The following is a 22717-nucleotide window of genomic DNA, read 5'->3' as shown; positions in this document are numbered from 1 at the left end:
ATAGCAGAAAGATCAAGTGCTGGTGGAATAAGAAGTTCCTGGCAGACAACTGGACCGATCTTTCTCGGAGACCGAGACCGGCTTCGTTTCGAGCCCAGACGAGGATTTCATATGGTCGACCCTTGTCGAGATCCTTGATCTCAGCCTCAGCATGTCGAACATCAAAGTCGTAGTAAGTTTCTTTACCAGCGACGATCTCGGCGTAGCTGACCTTGTAGCTCATGACTGGGGTACCGCCATCGTCTTCTGGGCGCTCCCATCGGACCTTGATTGCGCTGTCGGTAGTGTCGACAACCTGAAGGTTTCGAACAGCGCCGGGAGTTTCAGTAATTGTGACAAGCTCAGTATCAGTAGAAATACCGATACCTTCAGCGTTGTTGGCAGAAACTCGGAAGTAGTAAGACGATCCAGTTCGGAGATTCTTGTAATTGTAGTTCAAGTCGAGGCAGTCAGCAATGACAGTAGTAAAGGCTCGGTGAGTAGATTCTCGCTTCTCAAGAGTGTATGAGATGACTTCGGTGCCACCCTCGTTCTTTGGAATGTCCCAAGAGATCATGCAGTTCTCCTTGGTGACTCGTCGGACCTGGAGGTTTCCGATGGGGCCGGGAGTGTCAAGAACCTTGAGATTGACGAAAGTAGCGGCCTTGCCAGCAGCATTTTCAAGGTGAAGGTGCCACTTGCCAGTATCGTCTCGGTTAACATCGGAGATTGTGAGCTTGGTGTAGCTGTTCATCTCGCCCTCAACGACCTCAACGAGGCATCGATCGTAAGCGTTAGCGTCAACGCCATTGTATTCCCATCGCACGTTGGGCAATGGTCGGCCCTTGATTGGAATGTTGAGTCCAACGTGAGAGCCAGCCTTGACAATGACAGTCTTTCGGAGAGCAGCGTCAAGATCGTATTCTGGCTTCTCAAGCTTTTCCATTGGTCGAACAATGTTGGGAAGCTGAACGGGCTTGGAGAGACCACCGTCGTTTTCAGCGTAAACTCGGATCATGTAAGCAGTGTCTCGCTTGACCTCGAATTTAGCCTTGGTTTCGGCGGTTTCGGCAATGACAACCCAATCGTCAGTGCATTCTTCGAGCGCTTCAACAACGTATCCGGTGATTTCTGATCCAGAATCGTAGTTTGGCTTGTTCCAGCCAACAGTGATGGTAGAAGCAGTAGTGTCTCGAACCTTGGGGTTCATGACTGGTCCTGGTGGGTTGACGGCATCAACGGCGGTGATGATTTCAGAAAGAGCAGAATACTCAGAGAAACCGGCAGCGTTTTCAGCAAGGACTCGGAACTCGTATTGTTTGCCCTTGATCAAGTTCTTGACAGCAAATCGCATATCTCGGCAGATTCGCTTGTGGCACTTGAACCAGTGAGTGGATCGGTAATCCTTCTTCTCAACCCAGTAGCCGGAGATTTCAGATCCTCCATCATATTCTGGTCGCGCCCAAGCAAGAGAGCACGAGGTTGCAGTGACATTTTGAATGCCAGGTCGGCCGGGCTTCATTGGAACAGTAAATTTGTTCTCGGCAACGCATGGAATTGAATCAAGTCCTTCACCGACGCCAAACTTGTTCACGGCCTGAACTCGGAACTGGTACTCATTTCCAGGGAGAAGCTTGTCAGCAGTCCAAGTAAGAGTCTCAGAGCACTGAGTAAGTGGAGTCCAGCAAACTCGAGTAGTTTCTCGCTTGAAGACAGCGTAACCCATAAGTCGAGCACCGCCGTCATTCTTTGGTCCAGCCCATCGGAACTGAATCTTGGAAGCCGAAATCTTCAAGAATTTAATTGGACCAGTTGGCTTGTCGGGTCGATCCATAATGTGAACTCGGAAATCGTGATGTCGTTCACCGAGCGCATTTCGAGCGCTGAATCGGTATCGACCAGTGTGAAGTCGAGAAGTGTCCTTGATGACAATGGTAGTTCCAGTTGCGTTTCGCTCAATAATTCGATCTGGCTCAGAAACGATGTCTTTTTCGTTAACTTCCCAGTCCATGCTTGGCTCGGGCTTGCCGCTCACGCCAATGTGAAGTCGAAGTTCAGTGCCAGCAGCGACGCGGACTTCCTTGAAGAGATGCTGGTCTGGAGTAAGAAGAGGAGGAGTGTAAAGATCCTGAGTCTTGACTTCTTCACATGGGATGGAAGCGTCAGAGAAAACACCAGCGGAGTTCTTAGCGATGATTCGGAATCGATAAAGAGTGTCCTCTTCAAGACCCTGGATAGTGTAGTTGTTCTCGGCAATGAGAGTGAAGCAAGCCTTTGTCCATCGGCCTTCAACGCCGTCAGCGGAGATTTCCTGCTTTTCAGCGAGGTAACCAATGATTCGAGCGCCACCATCGTATCGTGGAGGAGCCCACATAAGGCTGACAGTAGATTTGGTGATATCAGTGACGAGAACCTTCTCTGGTGGATCAACGGGATCAAGAGCAGCAACTGGATCAGAAGCAGCAGATGGTCGAGATTTGCCAGCAGGGTTGATAGCAATAACTCGGAACTCATATTCCAAGGCAGCAGTAAGATTAGCACATCGGAATTCACGCTTTCGGATGACAGTCATGTTTTGCTTTCGCCACATGATCGAGTTCTTGTCCTTGACTTCGACGTCGTAACCGTCAACAGTGTGTCCACCGTCCTTGGTTGGGTAAGCCCACTTGATTGTGATGCATTCTTTGGAAACGCTGACAACTTCTGGAGCAGCTGGTGCGCCAGGAGCAACGAAGCCAAGTCGGCAAGTCACAGGAGTGGTCATAACAGATGGACCAGGACCGAATCGATTGGCAGCCTTGATTCGGAAAGTGTACTCTTCGCCGTTCTTGAGACCACCAATCTTGAGAACAGTTCGGACAACAGTTGTTGAGAACTCGATCCATTCAGATGAGCCAGTTGTTCGGTAGTGAACATGGTAGCCGGCGATGGAAGAGCCACCGTCGAAAGCTGGTGGAGTCCAAGCAAGAACAACGTAGTTGCTGCTGACTTCTCGGGTCTTGAGATCTCGGATCATGGCTGGAACGTCCAAAACGTTGATGTTAACGTTGACCTTAGTCTCACCGGCAGCAGATTTCATATGAAGAACGTAAGTATCAGCGTCTTCTTGGTAGACATTGTTGATTCCAAGGTAAGCGATCTTGTTATCGTCGTGGTTGACGGTAACTCGCTGAGATGGCTTCATGATGTTGGTGGCATCTCGTCCCTTGTACCAGGTGTATTTGGGAACTGGTCGGCCAGACATCGGAACAGAAAGTTTAAGGTTGTTTCCGGCCTTGATGCTGACTGTGTTTCCAGCCAAGTTTCGGAGATCAGCAGAAGGAGCTTCCTGGGTATCCTTGACCAAAATCATCTGGTAATATTCTCGTGGAGCAGATCGACCAGCGTGGTTTAGAGCGACGACACGAACGGCGACTTGGACGTTTTCAGTAAGACCTGGAACTCGAGCTTCGAGCTCTCGAGTGTGAACTCGCTTAACCCAAGCGGACTTATCCTTGTCTCGAGTTTCAACATCATATCCAGTGATTTTGCTTCCACCGTCGCAAAGAGGTCGAGCCCATCGGATAGTGATAGAATCTCGAGTGACATCGAGAAGGTGAATTGGCTCGGGCTGCTGAGGAACTTCAGTGGCAAGGATAGCCTTGGGCGTTTCGACCATAACACCGCGACCCTGATCGTTTTCAGCACAGATTCGGAAATTGTATCGAACGCCAGCAAAAGTATCGATCTTGATGGTGCATCGACCTTGGTTGTCGGTAACAGTTGTCCAGGCCTTTCGATCAGTCTCTCGCTTTTCAACGACGTAGTTGGTGATGTGAGAAGAGCCATCATTAGTGGGCTTCTCCCAAGCAAGAGTGATCGCGTCTTTGGTGACTTCAGTCACCTTGAGATCTTGAATAGGGCCGGGAGTATCCATGACTCGAATCTGGAATGGAATCTTCACAGATTTGACCTGGTTCTCAAGATGGAGAGTGTAGTTTCCAGAGTGCCATCGAGTAGCCTCAGCAGTCAACATAGTAAGTCGATCATCCTTTTCTTCAATACTGATTCCTTCGGGAACAGACTCTTCTCCACGAGTAACTCTCATGTATGGAGTTGGTCGACCTTTAGCCTTAGCGAAAAGGACAAATCGCTGACCAGCCTTGACAATCAAGGAGTTCTTCCAGTCAGAGTCAGGGTGAAGTTCAGGAGCACTGTGTCGGTCAGTTGGCTGGCAAGAAGCTGGAAGCTCCTTCCAATCAGAGCAGCCGTTGATGTTTGCAGCACAAACTCGAATTTTGTACTTTTTGGTAGATTCGAGCTCGGTGATGACAGTAGCTTGTTCAGTAATACCCTTTGGTGGAGTAGCTGGCATCCAAACCTCTTCAGCTCCTTCATCTTCGGGAACTTCGCAGTACTCAACGTGGTAAGCACTGACCTGAGCGCCGCCATCGTAGCTGACCTTCTGCCAGTTGATGGAGATGCTGTTCTTGGTGGTATCGGTAACCTTGGGCAATGTGACAATTCCAGGTGGGTAAGTAGGATCGCAGATCAAAGCAGCCTGTGAGCCTTCAGAAGCCTGACCAAGACCAGCAGGGTTCTCAGCAATGACTCGGAACTCGTACTCTCGGCCTTCGATGAGATTTTGGACTCGGTAGCCCTTGGTCTGGCAAAGTTTTCGAGTAACTCGGAACCATTTGGTGGATTCTCGGAATTTCTTCTCGACGTGGTAGCCCTTGATTTCTCGGCCACCGTCACTCTTTGGACCATTCCAGGTGAGCATACATCCAGACTTTGTGATGTTGGAGACGGTTGGTCGACCAGATTGGCCAGGAACAGTGAAGGGGTTCTTAGGCTCAACTGCAGCAGACTCGAGAGGCTGACCAATACCGAATCGGTTTTCAGCTCGGACTCGGAAGATGTACTCAGCTTCGCTGCTCAAACCAGTAGCTCGGAAAGCAAGAGTCTTGACAGCAGGGCCAATAACAGTCCAGCTGATCTTGGAAGTTTCTCGTCGTTCAACGATGTAGTTGTTGACCAAGGAGTTACCATCATTTGATGGCTGGTTCCATGTAAGAGTGACTCGATCAGCGTAGACAGAGCTAATGTTGAGAGGACCAACAGGAGGGCCGGGAGTGTCCTGAACTCGAAGCTTGATCGAAGCGTACTTGTTGCCGACACAATTTCCAAGTTCAAGCTCGTAGAGACCAGTATCGTCTCGGTCAAGGTCTTTGACGATGAGGATAGTTCGGTTGTTGACATTTTCAATGGCGTATTTCTTTCCAGATTCAATAACCTGGCCTTCATATTTCCAGTCAATGGATGGCCAAGGCTTACCCTGGATATCAGCACCAATCTTGATAGTGTCACCCTGTCGGACGACCATGGTGTCCTTCAAAGATCGATCAAGATCGATAGAAGGAGCAACAAGGGATTCGACAACGAGGATACCCACAGATGGCTCAGATGGTTCAGAAATTGATCCAGCTGCGTTTCGAGCAATAACTCGGAATTCGTAAGCCAAATCTTCAGTGAGTCCAGTGATGGTGTAAACGAAATCGGTGACGTTGGCAAAGTTGCACTTCATCCATCGGCCTTCTGGGAGCTCTCTTCGCTCGACAGTGTATCCAGCAATCTTAGAACCACCATCGTACTCGGGTCGGTCCCACTGAATGGTGACTGAAGATCGGTCAGTTCGAAGAGGTCGAATGTTGAGTGGTGGAGTGCATTGATCTCGGGCGACCTTAGGCTCGCATTCCTTCGACATTGGTGATCGACCAGCCAAGTTTTCGGCAGCGACGCGGAAAGTGTACTCAAGTCCGGCCTGGAGACCAGTGACCTTGAGCTTTCGCTCTCTGCAGATGCCACGGTTGGCAACGCGGTATTGGAGCGAGTTTCGGTCCTTGACCTCAACATGATATCCCAAAATTGGGCTTCCGCCATCAGTAGAAGGAGCATCCCACTCAACAAAAGCAGTGTCGATGTTGATTTGTCGAATTCGAACATCCTCTGGTGGTCGTGGAACTCGGAACTGGAACTTGACGGTAACAAGCTCAGAGTTCAACCATTCGGAGAGACCCATTCGGTTTTCAGCAGCAACTCGGAATCGGTAGTCCTTGTTGAGTTTGAGTTTCTTGACCTTGTAGTGAGGTCGGACAATTGTTGAAGCGCACTCAACGTAACCATCCGCATCAGGCTCGAGCATCTGAAGAACATAGTTGTTCACAGTTGCTCCGCCATCGTCTTCTGGAACAGTCCACTTGAGTGAAACACTGGACTCATTGACGTCGACGACTTCGATCTTCTCAATTTTGGTTGGCTTAGTAACCACGTTGAGTCGAACGTGACCAGTAGCGCTTCCACCGTCGTTAGTTGCGACGATCGAGTATTTGGCGGTATCAGCCCGCTTGGACTCTTCGATTTTCAAAGTAGCAACACCTCCCTCAAGAGTTGGCTGAACTCGGCTAGTGATTTCGACTGGCTCGTCGTCCTTCATCCACTTGACTTTTGGGAATGGCTTTCCAGCGACTGGAACCTTGATGGTGATGATTTCACCTTCTCGTCGCATAAGTCCACCGGCAGAGAAAGACTTCATATCAACAGTTGGCTCAATGACAATGTCATTAGCTTCAACTGGGAATCGAGTCTGAACTGGGTCGGAGTTACCCTTTTCATTTCGGGCAGAGACTCGGATAAGGTACTTTCGTCCAGTTTCGAGTTTCTTCAAAGTAACCTGGCATTGAGTAACATTCTGATCGTGTTTGACCCATTTGTCAAAACCGGCAAGAGAGTACTCAATGTTGTATCCGAGAATGTCGGCGCCACCGTTGAAGTCTGGTTTGGGCCAGCTAATGGAGATGGAATCCTTGGTAGTGTCAGTAACTTCGATTCGGCCAACTGGACCAGGTCGTTCGGAAAGTCGAACAATGCCATTGTACTCTCGAGCAACACCGTCACCGTAGCAGTTGACGGGAATAACTCGGAAAGAGTAGGTCTCGCCTTGAACAAGGTTGGTGATCTTGCAAGAGGTTCGGTCGCCTTCACTTGGAACAGTGGTCCAAGATTTTCGGGAAACTTCCTTCTTCTGGACAATGTATTCAGTGACGAAAGAGCCACCTTCATTTTTGGGAGCTTCCCAATCGAGGAGGACGAATTCCTTGGTGCATTCAAGAACGATAAGATCTTCAACAGGGCCGGGAGTGTCCATAACTCGAATTTTGAAGCCTTGGATAGTTTTGCCAGAACCATTGGTAGCGACGAGCTCATATCGGCCAGAATCGTCACGAGTAGCATCTTCAATCAGAAGAGAAGTTTTCTTGCCTTGGATGGTCAAAAGACCTCGATCCTTGCAGTGAGTGTTGGAAGTCTGCTCGGCAAAGTTCCACTCAATATCAGGAGAAGGTCGGCCAGTGAATGTTGCGGAAAGAGTAAAAGAACCTCCCTTTCGGACATTGATTGTCTTGCAAAGCTCATCAGCAACTTCGATGGTTGGCTTTTCGAGTCGCTCAAGAGCTTGGTAAGCCTCTTCGCCTTCCTTGAAATCACCAGTGCCGATTCGATTGACGGCAGCGACTCGGAATTTGTACATGGCATTGGCTTCAAGACCACCGACGGTGTAAGTGGTTTCCTGAACGAGAGAAGAGCCAGAGCATTTCACCCAGACTGGATCTTCTTCCTTGCAGATGAGATATTCAATGACGTAGCCTTCAATCAAAGCGCCGCCATCAAAGATAGGCTCGCTCCACTTCAAAGTGATAGACGACTCAGAAGAATCGATGCACTTGAGCTTCTTGGAAGCTTCAGGCGCATATCGAGGATCTTCAATCAGAACTGGAGCGCAAGCGTCACCGGGCTCAGACATACCAGCGGCGTTGATTGCAACAATTCGGAACTCATACTGCTGACCTTCAGTCAGATTAGCAGCCTTGTCGCAAAGATCGTTGGATGGCTTCTTGGTTGCCTTGACCCATCGGACCGACTGGCGCTGTTTCTTTTCGATCCAGAAGCCAGTGATTGGGGAACCACCATCGCTAACTGGTCGAGCCCAGCCAAGAGAAACGGACTGTTTGGTAACAGCTCGGATTTCTGGTCGACCTGGTTTTTCGGGCTTAACGAATGGGTTGACAGCGAGGACTTCTTCGGATTCGCAAGCATCACCTAGGCCTGACTTGTTTTCAGCTCGAACTCGGAAGACATATTCGTTGCCTTCGAGGAGATGAGTAGCCTTGTACGAAAGGCAGTCGATTCCAGAAGCAACCATAACCCAGGAAAGATGGCTAGTTTCGCGCTTCTCAAGAGTGTAAGAAGTTACGTTTTGGTTGCCATCCTGTTCTGGTTTCTCCCAAGAGACAAGAGCTCGGTCGGCGTAGACGTTGCTGACGGAGACTTTCTTGCAAGGACCAGGAGTATCAAGGACTCGAACCTTAACATCGACAATTCTCTGGCCGACGAAGTTCTGGCATTTGACGCTGAAGGTACCAGTGTCGAACTTGTTAGCGCCGAGAATTTTGATCGAAGTCTTCAAGTCATCAGTAGTAATGGTGATTCGCTGGTTGCTGGTGATTCGCTCCTTATTGAACATCCATTCGATGACTGGAGCAGGCGATCCTCTGATGATACCTTCGACGTAAAGATCATCACCAGCACGGATGATTTGCTCGGCAGCGAATTTAGCGTCCATGTCGACGTTTGGAGGAACAGAGCTGTCTTCGCAGGTGACGAAGTCTCGGATCTCGCAATGAGCCGAGACAGAGTTAGCAGCATTCTTGACGTAGACTCGGAAGAGATATTCGTGTGATTCAATCAAACCGGAAACGGTGTAGAAACACTCACTAACGTTGCTAAAATTGCATCGGAGCCAGGCAGATCCCTTTTCGCGGTCCTTTCGCTCGACAATGTAGCCAGTAATCTTGGCACCACCGTCGTATTCTGGCTTGTTCCACTTGAGGGTAGCGTAGTCTCGGCCAACAGAAGTGACTTCAAGATTGGTTGGAGGATCGATGATATCTCGAGCGTATTCGGAATCGGAAGGCTTTGATGGTCGACCGACGCCGGCTTTGTTCAAAGCAGTAACTCGGAACTGATACTGAAGTCCTCGTTCAAGACCACCACACTTGTACTCGTGAGCATTGGCGGAAAGGTTGCCGTAGTTGCATCGCTGCCAGAGGAGCGAGTTTCGATCTTTTCGTTCGACGAAGTAGCCAGTGATTGGCGATCCTCCGTCGGAAGCGGGAGCGGTCCATCGAAGAGTCATGAATTCACCAGCGCAGGCAGCAATAGTGGGCTGACCGGGAGTACCAGGAACTCGGAAGTCGTATTCAGCAACGACAGCTGCGGAAATGACGGGTTCAGATCGTCCGAATCTGTTTTCAGCAGTAACTCGGAATTGGTATTCAGCACCTCGCTTGAGCTTGTTCACCTTGAACATGCATCGAGCATTGTTCTGAGAAAGAGTGACCCACTCAGCTTTCTCCTCAAGTTCGCGCATGTCAACGATGTAGTTGTTGACAGCAGAGCCACCATCGTACTCTGGGACTTCCCACTTCATAGCAAGAGAATCGTGGGTAATATCGAGGAACTGAATTGGGCCTCGGATTGGTGAAGGTCGGTCCTGAACTCGCACAAGGACAGGAACGTGGATAGTTCCGACCTTATTTTGAAGAGTCATCTTGTAATCGCCAGAGTCAGCGAGGACAGCATCTCGAATTGTGATCGTAGCGACGCCGTTGTGGTATTCAGTGTTGCATCGAGAAGTTTCAGCGAATTTCTCGCCATCCTTCTGCCAGGAAATGACTGGAAGAGGCATACCAGCAATTGGAATGTTACCAACAATGGTAGATTCGGCCTTTCCGACGAGGAGTTTGGATCGCATACCGTCAAGCTGAGCAGTTGGAGCCATAGTCTGATCAGCAGCGACAATACCCTTAGACTCGGCGTAGTCACCAGGTCCAACATCGTTGGTGGCGTGAACGCGGAATCGGTAGCTGTGGCCTTCACTGACTTCTTTGTAGGTGAACTCGAGCTGGTTGCCCTTGGTCTTGCCACATTCCACGTATTTGTCGCTTCCTTTCTTCTGGACAGAGATGACATAGCTGGTAATGTCAGAACCTCCGTTAAAGTCGGGCTTGCCCCAGGTGATCTGGACAGAAGCAGCAGTAACTTTGCCAGTAGAAATGTAGGCTGGAGCAGTAGGGCCTTCAGCAGTGATGACTGGTGCATCGGTAGCAGCGGGTCGACCATTTCCGTATTCGTTTTCTGCCAAGACTCGGAAGAAGTATCGAGAGCCTTCAACAAGATTCTCGAATTTGTAGTCGTTCTTCTGGAGCTTGGTAGCCATGGTAGTCCAGGCTTTCTTTGTGGCATCTCGCTTTTCAACAGTGTAGCCGAGGATTCGGGATCCACCTTCGTTGAGAGGAGATTTCCAGGCAATCTTGACCCAGTCGCGGCCAACGCCAGCGACCATAAGATCAGCTGGCTCGGAAGGAGCGTCAAGAACCTTGATCATGAAACCAGCAGATGCAGTGCCGCTGCTGTTTTCAATGACAGCTTGATATCGGCCGGTCATATCGAGGTCGAGTTTTTCAATGACGATGGTGGAGGTGGTTTCAGTGCTGTCGACCATGATTCGAGAGTCTTCCAATGGAGAAAATTCTTCATCAGAGACACCCTTGACTTGCCATTTAACAGAAGGAGCGGGTCGACCGAAAAATGGAAGTCGAACTCGGACAGGCATCATTGATCGGAGAATCAGAGTTCGTCCGACTTCAGCGCATTCGCCGAAAGATGGCTCTTCGGGAATATCAGTAGGAGTGACGATAAGAGTGTTCATAATATCATCAGTAACCATGGTAGGCTTGCTCAAACCGACAATGTTGGAAGCTCGGATTCGGAATTTGTAAGGAACTCGCTCAAGACCAGTGACAGTAGCTTCGGTGTTTCGAAGTCGTTTAGCATCAATGGCGGTCTTCCAAAGTTCCTCTTCGTCGTAGCCTTCAGCTGCGGCATCGTCGGCGTCGTATTCCATGAATTCAACAGCATAGCCGTTAACATCAGCGCCGCCATCGTGAAGTGGCTTGGTCCATTTGAGAGTGACGGACGTAGCAGTTTGGTCGATCATGCGGGCCTGGCCACAAGCATCTGGAACGTAAAGGGGATCCTGGAATCGAATCAAGCCAGTAGTGCTAGAAGGTTCAGAAACACCAGCCTTGTTGACAGCGTAAACTCGGAATTCTTGCTCGGAGTCAGCCTCAACGGTGACTCGAAGTCGAAGATCTTCGATGATAGAATCATCAGCAAGAGAGACTCGAGATTGTTTTCGATCACGTCGGTTAGATCTTCGAACTCGCATCCATCGAGTAGCACCCTTCTTTCTTCGCTCAAGAATGTAGCCCTGAATGTCAGCGCCACCACTCTGAACGGGTCGGCACCAGCTCAAAGTGCAAGAGTCGGAAAGAATGTTGTCGACGGATGGAATTCCAGGCTCGGAAGGCTTGGTGAATGGATCCTTGGCAATCACGGTCTCAGACTCAACATAAGGACCAATTCCGTGCTGGTTGCAAGCGGCGACTCGGAACATGTATTCGTTGCCCTTAGAAAGGGATGCAATCTTGACGCAGGTCTCAGGAGCGCAGTCATGAACAACGAGCCAGCTGAGTCGAGAAGTTTCTCGCTTTTCAACTCGGAATCCAGTGATTTTAGCGCCACCAGTGTTCTTGGGAGGGGTGTAGCTCAAAAGACACTTGGTGGAGGTAACACCAGAGACTGCGATATTTCCCTCGACGGGGCCAGGAGAGTCCTTGATGTGAACACTGACGTATTGAGATCGGTGACCAGCAATAGAAGTAGCCTTGACTTCGTAATCAGCAGTGTCGTATCGGTTTGCATCAGAAATGATGAGAGTGGAGCCATAATCGTCAGTTTTAATCTCAGTCTTGAGAGTAGAAACCATTTCTTCTCCATTCTTGAACCACTGGACGGATGGTCTTGGCTTGCCAGTGATTCCAGCGTAAATTTTGATTGTGTCGTTGGCTTTGCCCTTGACACCAGCGAGAGCCAAAGGATCGATTTCGATTTCTGGTGCTTCCATTTCATCGTGAGCAAGAACAGGGCCGAGAACTTGGGACCAGCCAGAAACTGAACCGGCAGCATTGAGAGCGCAAACTCGGTATTCGTAGCTGTCACCGGGGTTCAAAGTATCGATGACAAAGTCGGTTTCGATAACTTTGTTGAAATTGGCCTTGGTGAATCGAGATCCTTCTTCATTGCAGTTTCTGTACTCAACAGTGTAGCCAGTAATTTTAGAACCACCGTCGTATTCGGGTCGTTTCCATGCGAGTTTGATGAATTTCGCTCGAGTTCGGATGGCTTCAAGATTTCTTGGCGCTTCAACTGGATCTCGGCAGATGACTTCAGCGGTTTCTTTGGACCATTTAGAGGAACCAGCAGCGTTGACAGCGCAAACTCGGAACTGGTAAGAAAGTCCAGCAGTGAGATTGCCGCTCTTGAAGTTAGTCTCCTTGATGATTGTGTTGTTGGCCTTAGACCACTGGAGAGCATTTCGGTCCTTCTTTTCGACATGATAACCGAGAAGAGGAGATCCGCCATCCTTCGGCTTAGTCCACTTGATAGTGCAGGTCTCGTTGGTGACATTGACAACAGTGGGCTGCTCTGGTTTCATTGGCTTAGAGAAAGGATGCTCGGCAACGATGTCAGGAGTGATCATAGGATCAGAAACACCGTACTTGTTGACAGCTTGGATCTTGAATCTGTATTCGTGACCAGCTTGGAGCCGAGTGACCTTAATTCCCGATCGGATCACGAAAGAAGAGACTTCGGACCAGACACCCATAGTCTTGTCAAGCTTGTTGACGACGTAGTGAGTGACTTGAGCGCCGCCATCTTCCTTTGGTGGGGACCAATCAAGAGTGAGAGATTCAGCCTCGACATCCATAAAGCAATCGTCACGGCCAAGAGGCTCAGATGGCCGATCCATGACAACAAGGCTCATTCGAGCAGATTTGGTGCCGGCGCTGTTAGTAGCCTTGAGCGTGTAGTTGCCAGCGTAAGCTCGTTGGGCTTCGAGAATGGTCAGGACAGAAGTGATCTGGCCATCTTTCTTCTCGACGACAGAGTTGATCTTGGTAGATTCAGCAAGTGGCTTGCCTTCATCATCGAACCATTGGAGTTCTGGGTCTGGAACACCAAAGACTGGAATACGGATGACAACATCTTCCTCGAGTTTGACGTATACTTGGTTTCGGTAGTATTTTCGAGTATCTAGGTCTGGTTCTTTGGTGACGAGCTTGATGAGGACGGAGTTAGTCTCTCGTGGATCACCAACACCAACGTCGTTTTTGGCTCGGATTCGGAAGAAGAAAGTTTGATTGTGGTTCATGTCAGTCAAGTTGTAGCTCAAAACGTTGCCCTTGACTTCCTTGCTCAAACTCCAAGTGTCGAAGCCCTTCTTCTTTTCTTCAATGATGTAAGCTGTGATGTTTGAGCCGCCATCGTACATTGGCTTGGTCCAGCTGAGTCGGACAGAATTGTCGGTGACATCTGTAATATTGATGTAGTCAATCATACCGGGAACTTCAGATGCCTTGACAGCAGATTTAGTCTCGCAACCGAGACCAGGGCCGAATTCGTTGATAGCTCGAACGTTGAAGAAATAGCTGACACCTTCTCGGAGACCGGTCACCTTGATATTGGTTCCTTCGTAGTTGTCAGCAACGGTGTGCCAAGCTTTTTGAGTGGCTTCTCGCTTTTCGATTAAATAGCCAGAAATCGCGGAGCCTCCATCGACAAGAGGAAGATCCCAGCTCAAGCTTGCGTATTCTTTTCGGACTTCGTTGACCTTCAATTCAGCGGGAGCACCGGGAGTATCCTGAACTCGGACAGTGATGGAAAGAGTTTTCTCGCCGCCAGCATTTTCAGCGGTAAGAATGTATCGGCCACTGTCTTCTCGAGCGGAGTTGGCGATGGAAAGAGAAGCAACGTTCTTGATGAAGTCCTGAGAAGCGAGCTCATTGATTTCTGGAACAGCGCCTTCTTTAGTCCACTTGATAGTTGGTTCAGGTCGTCCTTTGACGGAGGCCTTGAGGTTGATTGCGTATCCCGCCTTGACAGTAACGTACTGTCCAATTTCAGGGTCGACGTTGATCTCTGGAACAATCAACACCTCATGAGGCTGTACCCAGTCAGAGAGCAAGCATGGCTCACCAGGTCCAGTAGAGTTAATCGCTCGCACGCGGACTTTGTACTCTTTGGCACCATCGAGGCCAGTGATTTGGTAAGTAGTAGCCTGAACGCCGTTAGCGGGAGTGCAAGTAAGCCAGACATCGTCTTCAGCCCCAACGGGGAGAATGTCAACGTGATAGCCGCTGATGTCATCGCCGCCGTCGTAGATTGGAGAAGTCCAGCCAACAGTGACCGAGGCTTTAGTGAAATCGATAGCCTTGAGCGATCGAACTTCACCAGGAGGATAGACAGGATCTCGAATCGTAGTCATATCAGAGGATGGACCAGCTGGACCAAAACCTTCAAGATTGGCAGCTGAAACTCGGAATTCGTACTGGTTGCCCTCAATAAGCCCAGTGATCTTGAGTCGGGTTTCGCTGCAGCTCTTGGTGTGAGCTTTGTACCATCGAGTAGATTGCTTCTCTCGCTTTTCAACCTGGTAGTTGGAGATGGCATTTCCACCGTCAGATTGAGGTCGACCCCAAACGAGAACAGCGGAGTTCTTTGTGATTTGGGTAACTTCAGCCTTGGTGCATGGGCCGGGAATAGTGTAGGGATTTTTCATGACAATGGGAACAGTTTCTTGAGGATCGCCAAGACCGAATCGGTTTTCAGCTCGAACTCGGAAGACGTACTCGTTGCCCTTGATCAAGTGATCGCACTTGATGTAGTAAGAAGTAACACCGCTGGCGACCTGAGACCAAGTGACTCGAGAAGTTTCTCGCTTTTCGATGAGGTAGCCGTTAATGTCACCGTTTCCGTCTTCAGAAGGCTTCTGCCAGCTCAATTCAAGTCGAGTGGCATCCTTGATCTTGTGTTCAAGGTTTCGAACTGGTCCGGGCTTGTCGAGAACTTTGTATTCGACGTTGAGGACTCGCTGGCCAGCATCGTTGGTGGCGAGAAGAGTGTAGATTCCAGAGTCGGATCGGGTGGTGTTTTCAACCTTGAGCATGCACATGGTGTTCTCGTGAGTCATTGACATGCGGTTGGAAGCAAAGATGTCGCTCTTGTTGCATTTCCACTGGATCTTTGGTGGGGGCTTGCCATAAGCGTCGGCCTTGATGACAATTGGCTCGCCAGCTCGAATGACCTGAATGTCTCGAAGGCTGTCATCGTGCTCAATATCAGGCGATTCGAGAAGATCCTTGCAGACTACAGGAGCAGAAGGATCTGATGGTCGCGAGAGTGTGTTGATCGCGTTTTTGGCAACAACTCGGAAGACAACTTCGTCACCTTCCTTGAGGCCGTCGATCTTGTAGTAGCACTCGGAGATGTTGCCAAAGTTGCATCGCACAAATCGACCATTAGCGGAGTCAGATTTTTCAACATTGTATCCAGTGAGTTTGGATCCACCATCGTAAGCGGGCTTCTTCCATCGGATGGAGACGGAAGACTTGGTCACAGAGGTAACTTCGACTTGAGTTGGTGGATCAACTGGATCTCGGCAGCAGACGTTTTCGAGAGGTCGAGACATTCGGGACTTTCCAGCTTTATTTTGAGCGCAGACTCGGAATTCGTAGATGATTCCCTGGTCAAGACCAGTGATTCGGAACTCCTTGTCGACGCAGGTAACTTTGTTCGCCTTCGACCACAAGAGAGCGTTTCGGGACTTGAATTCGACGTGATAGCCGGTGATTTTGCTACCACCATCGTTGGCGGGCTCGCTCCAGCCGATGACGACGGATTCTTTGGAGATGTATTTGGTGAAAACATCTGCTGGTGGATAAGGAGCCTTGAAATCAGTTAGTTTTGGAAATTTGGGCAATTATTTTTACCTTGAATGGGTATCGGATGATGATGGCTTCGCCGTTGCACCAGCCAGATTTACCGAATTTGTTCTCAGCGCGAACGCGGAAAACATATTCAGTATTGGTTGAGAGCTTGGTGACATTGACGGATGGTCGAGCAAGAGTCGAGGAGACAGTCGACCAAACGGTAGAAGTAGCATCTCGCTTTTCGACAATGAAGTTGGAGATGGCAACACCGCCAGTGTATGCTGGAGGGTCCCATTTCAAGGTAACTGAGGAGTGGGTGACGTTGTCGTAAGTCAAGTTTTTGACGTCGCCGGGCTTGTCGAAAACAACAACGCTGACAGGAACGTTCTTTTCGCCAGCTTTGTTGGTAAGTTTGAGGGTGTAGGAGCCGGCATCTTCGACGATGGATTCTCGGAGAGAAAGGACAGCAACGCCGTTCTGGACTTCTGAGTTGACTCGGCTGGTTTCCCTGAGTGGCTCATCATCCTTGAACCACTTGATGTTGGGGAAGGGCTTGCCAGTGACGGAGCATTTGCAGACAATGTCGGTATCTTTTTCGCCGTAGAAGACCAAAGAACTAACGCCACGCTTATCAACATCGGGAGCGATGAGGACAGCCTTGGCATTGACTGGTTCGGAAATTTCTCGAGGAATACCCTCGCCGTTCTGGTTGATAGCCCGGACTCGGATCATGTAGTCTTTACCGACATTGAGGTTGTCGACGGTGCATTTGGTTTCTTTGATGACCTTGTCGACGACTTTCCATGAGGTCTCGCTCGAGGCTCCGGCTTTCTTGGCCTTAGCCTTTTCTGCGAGGGTGTTGGTCTTGGCCTCTGGAACAGGGGCTGGGACCTTAGCGGCTTCCGGCGCTTTAGCGTCTTCGGAATCCTTAGAAAAACTTTCAGAAATGAACAGATTAGGATTTATATTACCTCATTATTGTTGTTGTTAGAGTTGGCAGATCGCGCGCTCATCTCGTACCCAGTGGAGAAAGCAGCAGCAGAATCGGCTTCAACAAAAACAGTGTTGGTAGCTTCGACAAGCGCAACTTGCTGCTCGTCAGAAGCGTAGCATTTTCCCTCCTTGGATGGGGAGTTATGCATTTGGTTTTTTACCGTTGTGGGGCAGTGTCGATATCGTATTGTCTAAAAAACAGTCTTTTAGCGTCTTTCTCTAAGCTAATCAGTCAGTAGAAAAAAATCTCTAAGAAACTAAAAATCGATAAAAAAAGCGCAATGCGATCTGTAAAAAAGAGTACTTCATTGTGTGCAGATAGATGTACTAAGACGCGGGTAGCAAGTTAACACTTAGCACCTTTAGCGGGACCAGAAATTTCTATTTCTGATACCTCCTTGCATAACGCACAGTCCTGACTCACCTAACAGCTATTCTTGAGCCGGCGCAGGGTTGTTACTTGTTCTTCGAAGCTTCTGTGCTAATCTCTTGCCACTAGCTCTTCGAAGACGAGTTTTATCTTGGATAGAAAGAATAAGGTATTGTAACGGTATGACTCTCTCTCTTTGTCATAAATCTAAGCTGAAGTACAAACTGTCAGCTGATGGTGGAAACTCGCTCGCGACAGCAACTTCATCAGCTGTTGCCTCGATAGAAGTCACCGCGGTACCTGGAAGTTAGATCCCGGTTATCATGTCCGGGATCACAGATGGATTAGATCTTGATTAAGGATTGCATTCACGGATATGCAAACATTTTCATTAGCAGGAAATTAAACGAGAAAGCAGCTTTCTCCAAATTTCATGAAAAATGACATTTGTTTGTGAAAATATATAAATAATTTTATTAAATAAAATATGGCTAAATACAGATAATAAAATAATAATGCAGAAAACGGGCTACTGCCAAATGATGAACAATTATATTGACTTACGCTCGTTTTAAACATTTGCAGCTCAAAAAAAGATACAGTTCAAAGGTTCCATTTCTGTCTTTGAAGAATTTGATGGTGGTATTTTGTCCATCATGGTCATATCTAAAAAGTATTTATACGGGAAGGTTCAGAAGACTTACTTGACTTATTTGAGGCTGTTTCCTGTTTTGCCGACTCCTTGTGCTGACTTTTTGACTATTAATATGACTGAATTTTCTTGGAAGTAAATTGTTTCTGAGTCGACTTCCTCTTCGGGTTTTCTGATAAGTGCAGGCGCGTCGATGTATTCGCCGCCAACTGTGATTAAGCCATTCAAAAGGATCACTTCGCTGATGTCTTTGGTCACTTCGAATGTGCTTCGCGCGCTGAAGTTGGTGATGTAAGACGAAGCGAGCGCGCGGCGCAAATCCTCCGCCGTCGAGCCTTGGTATCGCGGCTCCTTGAGCATCAGCGGCATCGCCACCTTCATGCCCACGACGCTCCAAAGAGTGTCCAACAGCTTTGGAAACTTTTCATAGGCTTCGTGGATGATGTCCACGGGGATTTGGTACGTCTCCACCGCTGTCTCGCAGACAACCGATGTGCGCGAGTTCTCGCCGAGGAGGACGCCCATTTCTCCAACCACAATTCCCGTTGAAGCGTAGTCGATGTCGACGTCCAGATCATCACCGCCTTCGTCTTCAGATTCCGAGTCGTCAGTTATTTTATGATGTCTTTTGAAAATTTGAAAAAAAGGTTGGAAAAATGACAATTCCAATCTGGTATCAAACTGTTCCTGTAGCGGCCATGGACAATCTTAACCAATCCTTTGGTAATTAAATAAATCGAGTCGGGCTCCTCATCATCCTGTATAATAATCTCATTCAAGTCAAAGTGGCAGATATTCGAGTGCTCCATCAACCACGCTGCCAGTTTCTTATCATCGCCGACCCAGTGAATGTTTCGGAACAGATTCTCAGGATCTGGCGTCTCCATCTCGATCGGTAAAAGCCACAGTTGCTTGATGAGGTTGTTGACTTGATCGTGGAGAATTCGCACTTCGAAGTCGTCGAGAATTCCAGAGTCTTGCAAGCGTCGGATACTATCGTCCATAACGTTGATGAGATTTCGAATCGCGGCTAAACATGATTGATATCAAGGAAGAAAAAGGGACGTCTGCTTACTTTTTGTTTTAACAGCAACGGCGATCTCTGGATAATCTCGTTGAAGCAGACCAAGATCTCGAATAATCGTCGATTTCGTCTTGTTCAAAATACGTCTCATTTGCTCCTTGCTTTCTCCTTTTTCGCCTGCGATAAGATCCAGCGAAAGTTCCAATTCTTCTGATGCCCGAACAAAGCCCTGGCCAATGTCGTAGCCAGATCTGATTTTGAACGAGAGCCGGTTGTTGAGATATTGCAGCACAACTGGGACGAGCGTCTTTGCGAATCGGAGAAGTCGCGCCAGTCGGAAGATTCGAACGGATTTGATCATTTTCGCGAATTTGATGGCCTTCAAAATTGATCCAGCGTTTCCTTGATTTTCTGAGGCGTTCGAATCTGTTGCAGTTGCTTCCAAAACAGCAACAGCAATGGTCTCGACGACAGAAATGATTACAATGATCAAATCAAAAATATGCCATGCATATTTCAGATAGAGCTTGACACCTAAATTTCAATAAAAAAAGAGTCGAATGAAAAACAGTTGAAATACCTTGGACGGACACTTTCAGGAGAACTTCAAAGATGTAAATAATGATGAAAGTGTAGTTCAATCCCTCCATGATCGTTCTCAGACAAAAGATATTGGCATTACACTGATTGTTGTACTCAGTGTAGATTTCGAACTGATCGCTCATTGTCATTGATGTTCCTGCCACGCTGTCTTCAGACGGCATGTTGATGATGTGCTCGGTTACAGCAATATCAGAAGCATTCGTTATTTGGTCACCTAAAAATCAAATTTTTCCTTGTTTCTAAAAGAAGAACTTTTACCTAAGTTCTGGTAGTATTGTTCAACAACCATTTGGATGACGTTCAAAAGAATGACGACTTGCATGATCGTTTCAAACGTAGGAGAAAACGAGAATCTGAACAATTTTCGCATGATCTTTCGGTTGTGAGGATTTCGGACGTCTTTCTTCTTGTCGCCGTATAATTGTCGCTCGATGAGGCTCTTTAGCTTTGGCCAGATTCCGTAGAGTTTCCAGTTTCGCTTGAGCATGGTGGTGGAGACGAGTTGACTGGATTTATGATCGCTCTGGACTGAGTCGATAGCTTGTTTCAGGACGATGACGGCTTCGTCAGTCAAATGACCTTTATTACGCTAGAAATATTTAGAAAAAATCATCGTCTTAAAACTTCGTACCTGTTTTACGAAGCCTGTTTTCAGCGCATTCATTGCCCTTTGTCTCGCTTCGTGATAGTCGAATTTTTCTTCTTCGAGCATCATCGTGTACTCAGGATTGACAATTCTCAAATCTTGAGTAAGCTCTAAACTAAAAAGGGTTTAAAAATCGATCGAGAAATCTCAAATTTTACCTGAGTTTTCGACTCCTGAAGCGATCCCTGTTCATCGTATGAGCATGTTCCAAGGGAACTTCGTATTCTGTGTATGGGTTCGAAAGGTGCGCCTCAAAATAACTAAAACAGTGGATAAAAATGAATGAGTACGTTTTTCATGACGGCTTCCCAATCAGCATCGGCGAGAAAAGAGTCGTAGCGCATCGTTTTAAGAGCTTCATGCACATCTTCACGAATTCTGCCCATGGCTTTGTTCATCGTGGATCGCTGGACAGAGGAGATTCTGTAAATGCCAAGTTTGGTCACGACACGGTCGAGTGAAAGAGCGTTGATGAACTGGCAAAGGATCAGAACGCCAATGCCGTAGAAAAGGTCTTTTGCTGCGCAATATGGTACAGGTGGCTCAGGTCTTCTTGTATTACAGGAGACCAGAGATAATTTACTGTAATCTGGGGTTGACATGTGGGCCACTCATTAGTCGTAGTCGGAGTCGTTGTCGTAGTTGTAGTAGAAGTCGTGGTAGTAGGTCGGGTCAACGACGACGTCGACTACAACTACGACCCTGACTAAGAAAACGGCTCTGACTAGGACTCATGCGTGGCCCAGATGCCGACCCCAGACTGTAATGTTAACCACGTCTCCTTCGCAGCTTCCAATATCTCGGCCACTGTGAAAGGGATCTGTAGGCTGGTATCGAGCAGAAGAGCCGCATGTGACCCAGTTTAGGTTAGGATCGAGCAGGGCGATTAAAGCGAAGATCATGTTGATTGAGCTTGGCAACTCTCCCCATGACATGAACATTGCTTGCTTCATCTGTAAACTCAGAATCAGCTAATGATGATTTAAGAATTGTAATTACCTCAATATGCTTGTTATTTAAAACCCTGGAGGTGAAATAAATGACCAGGCATCGGAACAAAATGAAGCAGATGTAAAGGACGAAGATCCAGAAAAAATCCTTGGCGATATATTTCCACGTGAAAGGAACATCATCGTAGTCTCTGTTGATGAATTCAATTTCGTCGATAAGTTCTTCCATCCAAATGAAGCCGCAAGTTCCGCCGAGATAAACAGCGGCAAAGAAGGCGGCAGAGTCGAGAAATTGTTTCAGCACTTCTTCGCCCTCTAAAATTTACGTGAGAAAAAAGTGACAAAAAAGAATTGTACCTTTTGAAATGGCGGAATGGTCCATGACGAAGTTGAGCAAGAAAACTGCGAGTGGTCCACATAAACCGAGAAACTCTGCGATTCCAACAGTGAAGTAGATGCAGGACATGACAAGGAGAACTTCAGCCAGAACATCGTTGATGATTCGGTTCATTATTGCGGACATCATTTTTCCCATAATGAGGCCGATGAAGGGAGAAAGAACGATTTTGTAGGTGAGAGCGCTGAGCCACTGATTGTGGTCCCAGTTTTCGTTTGCTTGGACTTAATCGGAGTTTATGCAAAACTTAGATTAAAAATCCATTACCGCAAATTCTGAAGACTTCGAAGAGAATCGTAGCCATGACAGAAGCGACCCAGCTTCCGTTGTCGATATGTTGCGAAAGCGCTTGTTTTCCAGCGCCGACTTCGTTGAGGAGATTCAAAACGAACTTGCTGTCTACATTGACGATGATGACAGCTAGCAAGCCGGAGAAGGCGAAGGATTTGAATTCGCCATAAGAGGGGAAGCCAGTCGAATCTTGTGCGATTTCGAAGAACGGGTTGATGAAGAGCGTGATTACCAGAGTCATGAGTCCGGTCATCGCGAATAGAGAGAAGATGCCTTGAAGGAGGATTGTGTCTACGTTTCGGATGAAGAAGGTCCCGTCGATTTCTAACGAGGGTTTGAATAGCAGCAGAGGCAACAAACCAAAGTAGAGGTAAGAAATATCCATGCCTAGGAAGAAAAATTTTAAGAAAAAAAATGCTGATTAGAACTTACCAGTTTCAGTAGCTCCGTTAGATGAGATCATCCAGACGCCGCGGAGACAGTCCTGCGTCGACCAGTAACGGAAAAGCTCCACTATCGCACTGAGAATCATGCCGACGATCAAAAGGACGAGCACGTGACTTGAACTCGTCAATTTTCCGCCGTGAAGCATGGATGTTCGCTTGAAAATCGCTCGAGAAAGAGCGGCCAGGATGAAGAGAATTGAGAAATATAAACTTTTTGTCGATAAAATTTTTTTTTTATAAAATATAATTTATTCATTAATATAAAATTAAATGCCTTTTCGTCCAAATATCATATTTAAATCGGTTCCTATGACGTGCTTTTTTTAAGGTTCCTGTATTTAAAAAACCCACTTCGACCTTATAATACCCGGAGCATCGTACATATTTGGAATCAGCAGAAAAAATCTAGAAACTTGACCCTTTTAGTTTTTCGAAAT

The 22717-nt window shown here is 47.9% G+C and overlaps 2 protein-coding genes across 2 annotated transcripts in view; both read right to left on the bottom strand.

Moving 5' to 3' along the window:
- The window catches only part of LOC145701557 (titin-like), a 33134-nt gene extending 16084 nt beyond the window's left edge, over window positions 1–17050 (bottom strand). Inside the window, exons 1-3 of the mRNA XM_081778771.1 lie at window positions 16880–17050; window positions 15969–16835; window positions 56–15925 (exon numbers count right to left, since the gene is read on the bottom strand). Coding sequence (XP_081634897.1) covers window positions 56–15925; window positions 15969–16835; window positions 16880–17050 — 16908 coding nt within the window. The remainder of the gene's footprint in view (window positions 1–55; window positions 15926–15968; window positions 16836–16879) is intronic.
- A 704-nt stretch (window positions 17051–17754) lies between these two features.
- Window positions 17755–22486, bottom strand: LOC145701556 (sperm-specific sodium:proton exchanger-like). Its single transcript, XM_081778770.1, is given in 14 exon segments — window positions 17755–17937; window positions 17976–18543; window positions 18546–18953; window positions 18999–19481; window positions 19528–19764; window positions 19809–20139; window positions 20182–20311; window positions 20355–20446; window positions 20487–20785; window positions 20951–21149; window positions 21196–21461; window positions 21504–21767; window positions 21811–22221; window positions 22267–22486. Coding segments are annotated over 13 exon segments (3843 nt in total). The 5' UTR covers window positions 22427–22486; the 3' UTR covers window positions 17755–17937; window positions 17976–17980.
- Between the last annotated feature and the right edge of the window lie 231 nt (window positions 22487–22717).

This window comes from Oikopleura dioica, chromosome PAR (genome assembly GCF_907165135.1).
Source record: "Oikopleura dioica chromosome PAR, OKI2018_I68_1.0, whole genome shotgun sequence".
Classification (NCBI taxonomy): Eukaryota; Metazoa; Chordata; class Appendicularia; order Copelata; family Oikopleuridae; genus Oikopleura; species Oikopleura dioica.
Note: the sequence above shows the minus strand (reverse complement) of the source record. Positions and strands in the feature narration are given on the sequence as shown.